Below are 11,676 nucleotides of genomic sequence, written 5' to 3'. Positions count from 1 at the left end.
GAAAGTCCCTTTCCTGTGGGTCTCGCTTCACCCATTTCGGCCAAGATGCAGGTGGTCCGGTGACCTGGTTCTCCAATGTAACTGACTTGTTGAAAACTCTTCAACCCAGAGGAGGCCTTGGCAGGTTGATCTGCATTTAACAACCTCCCCAGGTGACCCATACGACCCAGTGACCACTTTGAGAAACCCTAAAAGTCTAAAGGATTTAATTTTATGACACTAGGGAGCGGGGAAATGGCCAGGGATGGGGGGAAAGAATAGACTTTAAAGACACCGGAAACACTCATTTCAGGTCAGTAAAAGCGACAGTCCAGATGTGGCCTTCCAGTCCCCTCCCCCTAGCAGCAGCTGCGAAAAGGGTCAGGGGTCACCCCAGCCCAGACCCCTCCCCTCAATCCAAGAATTCACTGCAACTTCACCATCGAAAGTATTTGTTTAATAACAACAACCAAAAAAAAAAAAAAAAACCCCACAGAACTATTGTAAAACAATATTCTCAGTCGGTGATCATTGTAATATACAATACAAAGCAATTAATTTCCTCAGAAATCTGAGAAGCACCAAACGTGACCATTTTTTAAAATGTCTGCTTTTCAAAAAATAGAAACACACGGGGGGACTCCCCCAAGTCTCTGGTGGCTGGTGGGCGAGGAGGGAGGGTCAGCCTGCCCTGTCAGTCCCCCAGCCCCGGGCTGGATCCAGCAAGCGCCCAATGGCCGCCGATCTGTCTTGTTCCTCCCCAGCTCCGGCGAGGCGCTTGGAAGGACCAGAGAACAGTTATTCCTCTCGCCCCTTGAAGGGCTGGAGTCCGCCGGTCCCTGAGGGCGGCACTTCAGCGACACAAGATGCGATCGTCCGCTGGAACGCACGCCGCCTGTGATGAAACGGAGAGAGAAGTGAGACGGGCAGGTTGGAGGGGACAGGGCTGCAAGCCCCTCTTCCCCAGGAAACACGAGGAGGCAGCACCTCTTCCAATCTCCTTGGGCATCCTTGAGCAGCTAGGTGCCCGAAAGGATGGGGCGGACATAGGGTCAAGTAACCCCTCCCTCTCTGGGCCTCAGTTTCCCCATCCGTAGAAGGAAAATGATCTCGTACTCCAACTCGGACCTCACCTCTGCCGCCAGGGCGCTGATTTCGTCGTTAAGGGTGCTGAGCGGAGCCCGGACGGGGAGTCCCCGGCCCCCGGGGGTCCCGACTTGGGATTCCGAGTTCAGCTCCAACTCCAGGTCCCAGATGTAGTCGATGACGTGCTGGAGGATCTCCACCCTGCTCACCTTGCGGTTCTGGGGCAGGGTGGGCACCAGCTCCTTGAGGCGCGAGTAGCAGCCGTTCATGTCGTAGAGTAGCACGTTCACCTGCTGCTCGTCTAGCAGGGCGGGCAGGCGCGTCCCGGGGCCGCCGGCGCAGCGCGAGATGGCCACGCTCTGCTCGGACAGGCAGCGCACTACCTCGCCCGCGCCGCCCGCAGTCTTGCCCGCCTTCAGCGCGCAGCTGGGGCCCGCGGCGGCCGCGGCGCTGCCACTGGCGACCTTCATGATTCTGGCGTCTGGGTGAGAGAAGGTGAAGCGGACGGAGGAGGCGGACGACGGGAGTGCGGGATGAAGTTGAAACGGTAAAAAGACTGCTGTAGAAAGCTAGATGCGAGCCCCACCGCCCGACTTTTATAGAGACGCCGCGGCGCACCCACCCGCCCACCTTGGGGGCGGCCTCAGACGTTCAAAAACAGCCAATGGGAGGTCTGGAGGCGCGGCCTAGAGAGCTTCTGGGTCCCGCCTCCTGCTCTACTACTGCACCTTCACCGGCGTGGAAAGGGACCCGAGACTCAAGAACAGAGAGAGTGGGAGGACACGGTGCAAGGTCGCTAGTGGAGGCAAGGGCTGCCTTGGGCTCCTCGGGAAGGAGGCTAAACCGGTATTACCAATAACGAAAAGATTCCAAGAATCAGTTTTCCCAGGTTCATTTTCTCACTTTTCCAGCCCCATTTTACAGATGAGGGAAACTGAGGTCCCGATGGAGAAGCAGCGGGATCTGGGTCGCCCAGTACTTGAGCCTGGGCTTCTGGACCCTATTGGAAGATTATCTCTGGGACCCTGATCTCCCAAATATTTGAGCTGAAACTTAAAGCGGGCCCTCCTTTACACTCTGCCCACCGGGGCGGTGTCCTTTCCCCATTCCCAGAGAATGTTGCTGGTTAATGTTCCTGGGACCAGGCGGGCTAACCCAGGCCCCTTGGGATGGGAGCAATTAATTCTGGAAAGTCTTCCTCCAGGATTGGGGACTGGGTCTCTGGGACCTGAACAAGATAGAAGGCGCCCAGAGTGGACTGCCTTCCCTGATGCTCCCCTGGATTTACAGCCCCCTGCAAAAATTCCCCAAATCTGCATCATTAAGTAATTAAAATTTTTTTCTCCCTTTTTGCCTTTCCCCCCAAAGACCTCGGATCAGGGTCTCCCTCCCACGGCGCGGCAGCTGCGGAGCTCGAGTCTCCCCCCTCCCACCCACCCCACTCCCGGGGCTGCTCTGTGTCAGCGTCTGAACAAGCGGCTCAGACCGTTAGACGCCAGGCCCGTGACGTCACCCATTCATAAAACCCGGACGGGCTGTCAGGCTGGCGCCGCGCGGGCGGTCACCATGGAGACGGCAAACCCAGCCCCGGAGCTCCCCAGCTACCCCCAGCTCCGCCAGTCACCTGCAGGCCTCGGGTGGGAGGCCTGGGAATGCCCTCCTCGCGGGCGCGGTCGCTGGGCACCTTACCTCCCCGCCCCACACCTCTCCACCAGGCCCACAGCTCCGGCCACTTGGGAGGTTTCTTCACTGCCTCCTCCCCACCTCAAGCTCCCAGCTCGCGCCTGGGGAAAGAGTTCCGATTCCAACTCTGCTGCAGGATGAATTTAGTTGAGTCTCGGGCCCTCTCTGAGCCCGAACTTCTGCCTGGTATCTCGATAATGACAAAGGTGACGATTTATTGCATTCTTACTTGGTGCCAGGCACTGTGTGAAGAGTTTGCTTTGTCAATCTTACGCGGTCCGCGCCACAACTCTAAGAGGGGAGTTGTTTGGTTTCTTTATACAAAGGAGGAAACCGAGGCTCAAAAAGCTTCCCAGGAGCCAGAGCTGTTGTAATGGCTGCATTATTATAACAAGGGCACTTTATTGTAATGCAGTTCCTTCCTGCCAGGGTAGGCAGTCTGCCCCCAGAGCCCTGGATAGGCTAGAGGCGGGGAAACTGAGGCTCAGAATAGCCATCCAAGGTCACACAGCGTTAGCGGGGCTAAAATTCTGTGCTCACATAGGAGAGGATGATATTATGGCCCCTTTTCCCCCTGCAATTAATTCACTGGATATCAGCGAGTTTCCTTTTCCCACAGGTTGGGGGAGGGGCCGATAAACCGGCCCCCTGCCTCCACATCTGGAAACCAGGAAAGCTGATCAGCGAGACCAGCTTCAAAGGAGAGAGATCACTAATTAGCTGGACTCCTCATCCCCTTAGCACTCCCCTACCCCAAACTCTCCAAACGCCCTAGTCCTTCTTTAGCAATCCTCTAATGATTGGAGAGAACTTTTTGCTGTGCAAAGGAATTGGAAGGACAATGACCAACCAGAGGAAATTAGAATATTAATTCATTACCTAGTGTTTATTAATTGATCCAGCAATTCTACTTGCTGGAATCAATTCCAGAGAAACCTACACACAGGGGCACAAAGGATGTCTGTTCAGCCTGTTTCACTGAGGTGCTACTTGCAAGAGAGGGGAAGTTGAAATAACCTAAATGTCCATCAACATGATATAAATTATTAATGGAAGTCAATGCAGTGGCCTGGCTATGCAGCAGGTGGGAAGCATGGCTCGGAGAGATATCTAGATCCTACTGTTGATGGAGAAAGCAAGTTTTAGACTGGGGGTCAAGGTAGGACCTCTTATTGCTCCTGAGTACGTGTGTATCTGGAAATGAATTTAAAACAAGTGAGGAAATTATGCTACAGAAAAAAATTTCAAACACAGTACTGTGTGATTGCTCTTATTTGAAGTTCTAGAACAGGCACAGCTAATCTAGGGGAAAGAAATCAGAATGGTGGTTGCCTCTGGGAGTGGAGGGTGAGAATTGCCAGCGTAGGGTGTGGGGAACCTTTCTGGAGGGATAGAAATGGTCCATATCATGATGAGGTGCGGGTTACACAGTGTATGATTTAGTCAAAACACTTCGAATTATGCATTTCGAATTGTGCATAATTATGCACAATTATGCATTGTGCATTTCGTTGTATTTAAATTCCACCTCAATAAAAAATATTAGAAAGAAAAAAAAAGTAAGATAAACAACAAATTATTAACGTTACCTGAGAAGGGAAGGGGAACAATATGAAATCAGAATTTCACTTTGATCTTCACAGGGGTATTTAATTCTTCTGTTTTTTAAAAAAACAGTGTTTTTGTTTTTTGTTTTTTTCTGGCCATGCTGCTTGATTTGTGGGATCTTAGTTCCCCCACCAGGAATTGAACCCAGGCCCTCGGTAGTGACAGCACCAACTCCTAACCACTGGACTGCCAGGGAATTCCCTAAAAGAATGTTACTGAAGTATAATTGACATGCACAAAGTGCATATATTTAAAGTGTCCAACCTGATAAGTTCTGACATACATATATACTCATGCACCATCACCACATTTAAGAAAACTGTATACTTCATCACCCCTAAAAGTTTTAATCTGTCCCTTGTAACCCCTCCCTCCCCTCTCTCTTACCCAGTGCTCAAGCACTCTATAGATCAGTTTGCATTTTCTAGAATTTTATATACTCGAGTACAGTATAGACAGCATATAATGTATAGAGTATATACTATTTTTGGTAGTTTTTTCAGCCTAGTTTCTTTAAATCAGCATAATTATTTTGAGAATGTTTGTTCCTTTCTATTGCTGAGTAGTAGGAGGATGTGGATATACTTCAATTTGTTTATCACTCACTTGTTGATGGGCTTTTGGGTTAGTACAAATAAAGCTGTTATGAACACTTGTATACAAGAATTTCTATGAATCTATGCTTTCATTTCTTTTAGACAGATACTTAGAAGTGAAATGACTGGGTCACATAGTAGATATTTATTTAACTTTATAAGAAACTGCTAAACTCTTTTCCACAGTGAGTGCACCATTTTACATTCCCATCAGGAGTGTTAAGACTCCAGTTCCGGGACTTCCCTGGTGGCACAGTGGTTAAGACTCCAAGCTCCCAATGCAGGGGGCGCAGGTTCGATCCCTGGTCAGGGAACTAGATCCCATATGCTGCAACTAAGAGTTCACATGCTGCAACTAAGACCTGGTGCAACCCAATAAATAAATAAATATTCAAAAAAAAAGACTCCAGTTCCTCCACATCTTCTCTAACAGTTGTATGCTCATTTATGAGAATGGATAATAAAAGCTAAAAGTCACTCTAACAGATGTGTTGTAGTGTCTCACTGTGGTATTAATTTGTATTTTCCTAATGACTAGAGATGTCGAGCATCTTTTCATGTACCTATATACCATCCATACATCTCCTTTGGTGAAGATATTCATTTCTTTTGCTCATAAAAACATTATTTTTAGATAATTGTAGATTCACATGTAGTCATAAGAAATAATAGAGACCCCTTGTATCCTTCACCCAGTTTTCCTAATGGTAGCATCTTGCATGACTACAGTACAATATCACAATAAGATTCCTCTGATTTCTGCTTAAATTCAGATTTCACCTGATTACATGCACTTGTGAGTGTGTATTTTGTTCTGTGCAATTTTATCACATGTGTAGATTTGTGTGATCATCACCAGAGTGAACACACAGAGCAGTTCCATCACAAGGATCCCTCGTGCACCCTTTAATTTTTGTCCATTTCTTTTAATTTGGTTGTTTGTTTTATTTTTGAGTTTTGAGAGTTCTTTATATATTTTGAACAAATATCACTTGTGAGATATATGATTTATGAATGTTTCTCTAGTGTGTGTCTATGCTTTTTATCCTCTTAATAATGTCTTTTGAAGAACAGAAGTTTTAGGACTTCCCTGGTGGCACAGTGGTTAAGAATCCGCCTGCCAATGGAGGGAACATGGGCTCGATCCCTGGTCCAGGAAGATCCCACAGGCCATGGAGCAGCTAAGCCCTTGCTCCATAACTATTGAGCCTGCACTCTAGGGCCTGCGTGCTGCAACAACTGAAGCCCACGTGCCTAGAGCCCATGCTCCGCAGCAAGAGAAACCACCGCGTTGAGAAGCCTACGCACCGCAATGAAGAGTAGCCCTTGCTTGCCCCACAACTAGAGAAAGCCATGCACAGCAACGAAGGTGCAACACAGCCAAAAAAAAAAAAGTTTTAAATTTGATGAAGTCCAATTTATCAATTTTTAATTTTATGGGCTTCCCTGGTGGCGCAGTGGTTGAGAATCTGCCTGCCAATGCAGGGGATACGGGCTCGAGCCCTGGTCTGGGAAGATCCCACATGCCGCGAAGCAACTGGACCCGTGAGCCACAACTACTGAGCCTGCGCATCTGGAGCCTGTGCTCCGCAACAAGAGAGGCCGTGACAGTGAGAAGCCCGTGCACCGCGATGAAGAGTGGTCCCCACTCCCCGCAACTAGAGAAAGCCCTCTCACAGAAACGAAGACCCAACACAGCCAAAAATAATAAATAAATAAATAAAAATTTAAAAAAATTTTAATTTTATGAATCATGCTTTTCTTGTCGTATGTAAAAAATCTCTGCTTAACCCAAGATCACAAAGCTTTTCTCTTATATTTTCCAGAAGTTTTAGGTTTTAGGTCTATGATCCATTACACATAGGTATTTCTTGAATATATTTTTAAACAGAAGTGTTTTTCATGTACTACTTTGTGTAATAAAAAGCAACCTCCAAATGTTTAATATACCTCCCTCTGGCCTGACTGCTGACTAGGATGAGGTGGAATGTCAAAGACACTTTGCAGACAAATAGGGAGAGAAAGAAAGTCAAGGGACAATTAGGACCCCCAATAGCTAAGTGCACTTCACATTCATGAGCGTCCACCTCCTGTGCTAGCCATATCAAGACTGTATTACGAAAATTGCCTGCTAGGTGCCTTAACCACACAAAGAAAAGATGAGTTCTACTTTGGAGGAAATCAGGGAGGCTTCCTAGAGGAGGTGACTTATCCTCTGGGCACTTTATATGGGAAAAGCACAAGGAGAAAAGGCCTGAATGAACACATGTGAATGGCACGTAAAGCTTTGACAGTTTGAGGAGAGACAGTTGGCTGTGGAATAGTGTAAAGGGCTGGGGCTTGGGGTCCAAAAGCTTGGGATTTAAATCCTTGTTATACTATGTGATCTGGAGCAAGACCGTTCACCTCTCTGAGCCTCTGCTTCCTCACTGGCAAAATGATAGAAGTTCCTACCTCCTTAGGTTACTTCGAGGAGTCATTGAGATTAGGCTTGCAAAACTCCTACTGTGGTCTTAGCACAGAGTAGATGCTCACTAAACAGTAAAAACATCTGTTCAAGTCTAGGCCCGTCCCTCCGGGACCCATTTGGTTGTAATTTTGCTCTCAGGGGTTTTTAGTGAGCCCTGGAAGGTGGGCTTTCAGACCCCCCTGAAACGTTCCCTTCACTCTGCTCCCCTCAAACTTCCCAACTGAAATAATGACACCCCCCCTATACACACACCCATCCTAAGCCTCTGGGGAAAAGCTGGCTTCATTTCACTCCAGAAAATTTTCAGTACTTCCAGACATTGGTTTTTATCTCTAGCATTTTCAAGGCCTGACAAGGAATTTAAATAAAGACTGCCTGTTTATAGTTTTGCCAAATGGCCATTTTTTCTGGCCCTCTCCTTGGTAGTGGGAATTGAGAGAGTGTTTGCCTCTGAACCCTACTACCAGGTCAGCTCAGGAAAACAGACCCTTCTTTTGGTGGCCAGGAAGTTTGGAGGACTCATTAAATGAACCCCCATGGTCCCACCCCAGGGTTCCGCTGTCTCTCAGAAAGCCCTTCACACACACCTGGCACCATCTGAGTTTCACAGCTGCTCCCTGGGGCTGGCAGCAGCTGTGTGATTATAATGCACCATTTCACAGATGGGAATACTGGGGGCCAGAGAGGAGAAGGGACCAGCCCTTCACACCTTCAAATCCTGGCTCTGCCACTGACAAGTTGTGCCTCACTTTCCCCCTGTGTAAACTGGACCTAACCCTTATTCGTCTCTGTGGAGCGGTTGTGAGAGTGAAATAAGCTACGCCAGGAGGTGATGAATGGGAAGACCTTTCGTTATTGTGCCTCTGTCATCACAGCTCCCTTTCTGCCTTTACAATCCTTCCTCTGGCTCCCAGGACTCAAGGCAATGGCTCCCATTTTCTAAGTGCTCAGTGTGGGTCAGGCCTGGTTCCAAGTTTAACCTAAGACAGTGAGCTCAGGAGGGCAGGGACCACTGCTGTTCTCGTCATTGCTATAACCCAGGGCCGAGTACAGTGCCTGGCACGCAGGAGGCACTCAATGAGTATTCGTTGATGAGAGAAAAACCACCCATGACGGAGGTGGTAGTATTGTGTCTCCCTTACAGCTGAGGTCACCGAGGTCCAGAGAAGTTGAGTGACTTGCTTCAGATAGATCACACAGCTAGGATGTGGTGTCGAGCCTAGGTGGTCTGGCTCCTGAGGCAGTGGCTGTGAGGGGCTGTGGGGCTTGTGTGCACGTGTGTCTACACTGTGGGGATTCGGGTACATGTCCGGCACTTTCCCCACTGCCCCTCCAGGGAGTCTTGGCCTTGTAGGCTCCAGGGCGGTCCTGCCTGTGCCACGTGACCCGCTCTGGCCTGGCCAAGCAGCTGTTCCCCAGATGTGCCCACAGCGTAGTCTTCCAGCCGCCAGGCCGGCGCCTCTGGGCTGGGGCTGCTGGAGCTGCAGGGGAGAGACCTTTGGCTCTGGCTGTCCCCGCCCCCCATAATGGGAGACTAGAAGCGCCCCCTCCACACTCTACCCCCAGAACTGTGTGCTCAGCCAGCACTCCTCTCTGCCCATCATGCTGAGAAGAAAATCCAAACTCCTCCCGGGCCTGCAGCCCCTGCAGGCACCACCAACCACACCAACCACATCTCCTGCTCCTCCCTTTCTCTCACCAGCCACACAGCCTCCTTTACTAAACTAGTGCAGTCCCACCTCAGGGCCTTTGCTCTTGCTGTTCCCTCTGCCTTGAAGGCTCTTCCAGATCTTTGTAAGACTCTTCAGTCTTCGAGTCTCAGGTCAAGGGTCACCCCCTCAGAGGCCTTCTTAGAATCTCCCTTGGCTATTCACTTTCTTTCACATTCTCCTAGTCTTCATTATTCATAGAATTTATTACCATCTGAAATGATCTTTGTTTTCTTGGGAATTGTCCATCTTCTTCGCACCCTCCCCAGGCTGTGAGTTCTAGTGGGGCAGGAACCAGAGCTCCTTCGGTCACTGCTATGTCCCTAGAGCTGAGCACAGGGCCTGACCCAGAGAGGGTAAGTGACTTGCTCAAGTTCACACAGCATAGTACTTAAAATAGAGTGATATTTAGAGTAATAACTGTTGAATTCATGAATTGTTAACTTATGGTCCTCGGTTACCTCATGTGCAAAATGGAGCCGAAATGTGAACTGAATCCACAAGGTTATGACTCTTCAGTACTCAGCACATGGAAAGCATTCAGAAATGGGAGGCAGAACACAGTTTGGTGTCCTTCCAGGGGTCTCATTTTTTCATCCCCCCAAATCAGCAGGAGTCTATGGAGGAGTGCATGAGCGTGTGGGGACTTCAAGCTATCTGTCCTTAACAGCTGTAAAACCTCTGCCAAGTCCCTCTCCCATTCTGGACCTCAGTTTCCCCATCTGTAAAATGAGGCTTGTCACCATCCCTCCATCCTAGGGGTTCTGTGCTGGACTCCTGGGTCATGTCAGGGAATACAGGGGTTCAGCCTTGGGTGCACCTTTAGCTTCCCATCCCATTTTCCAAAGAGACCCCAGAGCAATGAACAGGGAAGCTGAAGCCTGCCTGTCTGGGCCGCTCCCTGGGTCCCCTGCAGATGTGGGGAGGGCTCTCTTGTGGCCTGACAAAGGACCACTGCTGCCCTGGGGTCTCAGGGCCAAAGGGAGGCACAGAGTCGGGGCCCAGGGACGTCCCATCTTAGGTCACTCAGCCAAACCTGCAGGGCTGCACAAACACACTGCTACACACACACACTGAGCGACACACCTATACGACCAACACAGCACATATGTGCAAACTGACATGACTGACACATCAACTGACAGCAACACCTCAATACACACAACCAACAAAGCAGCCTGCCAAACCCACAACACAACACTACGTGATAGGGACAACCAACACACAACCCAAACCCGAATCTGCACAACCAACACATCAACAAACATAAGAGACCAAGGAGGCAACACATCCAAATACCCAACTGTCACACCTAACAGAACACTAAAGCAACACACCACAGCAACACCCTCAAGAAACACAACCCAGACGCACACCTTACACTGCAACACACATTCACCAAACACAACAAATACTTACACCTAGATCAGTATTGTTCACACAGAGATGCTGACACACAGTGCCCGCATCTTAGAGAAAACAACCAAACAAATCAAGAAGCCAGCTTCCCCTGTGCACCGGCTCCCTGCAAGGCACATACCTAGCCAACACCACCTTCACCGGTTCAAAGACCCCGTATTGCCTCCTGCCACCCCCAAAGTCTTTTTATTTATTTAGTTACTGGCCACGCTGTGTGGCTTGAGGGATCTTAGTTTCCCGACCAGGGATTGAACCTGCACCCTCCTCAGCGAAAGCACAGAGTCCTAACCACTGGACCGCCAAGGAAGTCCCCCAAAGTCTTTTTAGATGTAGACACCTCCCCCAACACACACACACACACTTACTTCAGAATCCTATATAAGCCCTAAGGACACACAACCGCTCAACCACACCCACACAGACCCCAGGAGCTCATGCTCAGGAATGTGGACCTGGGCTCTGCCCAGGGCAGAGGCATGGGAGCCCGTCTGATCCTGGCAGCCACAGAAGCTGATGCCACCAGCCAGGCATGCCTCAAGCCAGGGTGCCCTCTGCAGAGACTGCAGAGACCACCACCCCTGCTGCAAGGCCCACGAAGGCCCACGGAGGTGGAAGGAGGGAGACTGGGCAAGAGGCCTCCGGTGTGGGGCTTCGGTGGGCTCCCCATATGTCCATAAGGGATGCACAGGAGGCCCCACAGCTCCCCTTTCCAGACACAGAAATCTCCACCCCTGCCAGGTGCCCAGCCCAGCCCTCCCTTGACTCACTTGCCCCAGTACACCTGGGGCCCCCTCCTGCCCTGGGGCCCGGAACCCGAACCTGCTGAGGGTGTGTCTCTCAGGGCCTGCCCATGTCCCTATCCACCCAAAAAAGCCTGAAGCAGTCCCACCCTCTCCGGTCTCCCCAACTCTAAGTGCCATTCGAATGCACCCTTGCCTCAGGTCATGGGTGAGGCTATGCTCCTCAGATACTGTGACTCAGGTCAACCTCTCAGGTCTTTTAAAAAGTCTTATTATTCTTTGCTGATGCGAAAGCAGAGCTGCTCTGGTTAAAAAGGAAGTCGACACCTCAGAGGCACTTAAGGAAGAAAGGGGCCCTTTTCCTAGAAGACTGCAGGGTGAGGTCT

The 11,676-nt window shown here is 49.8% G+C and overlaps 1 protein-coding gene across 1 annotated transcript; it reads right to left on the bottom strand.

Moving 5' to 3' along the window:
• Positions 1-420: 420 nt before the first annotated feature.
• Positions 421-1,619, bottom strand: ID1 (inhibitor of DNA binding 1). The gene is made up of 2 exons (XM_030830974.3): positions 1,113-1,619; positions 421-874 (listed from the first exon to the last, which is right to left on the bottom strand). Exons 1-2 carry the CDS (start codon positions 1,533-1,535, stop codon positions 833-835), a joined length of 465 nt encoding a protein of 154 aa, XP_030686834.1. The 5' UTR covers positions 1,536-1,619; the 3' UTR covers positions 421-832.
• Positions 1,620-11,676: the final 10,057 nt, after the last annotated feature.

This window comes from Globicephala melas, chromosome 15 (assembly GCF_963455315.2).
Source record: "Globicephala melas chromosome 15, mGloMel1.2, whole genome shotgun sequence".
NCBI classification, from domain to species: Eukaryota; Metazoa; Chordata; class Mammalia; order Artiodactyla; family Delphinidae; genus Globicephala; species Globicephala melas.
Note: the sequence above shows the minus strand (reverse complement) of the source record. Positions and strands in the feature narration are given on the sequence as shown.

Excerpts from the sequence above, each read along its gene's own strand:
- ID1 (XM_030830974.3), bottom strand. The coding sequence starts at position 1,535 with ATGAAGGTCGCCAGTGGCAGCGCCGCGGCCGCCGCGGGCCCCAGCTGC. Across the intron at positions 875-1,112 it reads TCAGCGCCCTGGCGGCAGAG|GCGGCGTGCGTTCCAGCGGA; the intron begins GTGAGGTCCGAG and ends GTTTCATCACAG.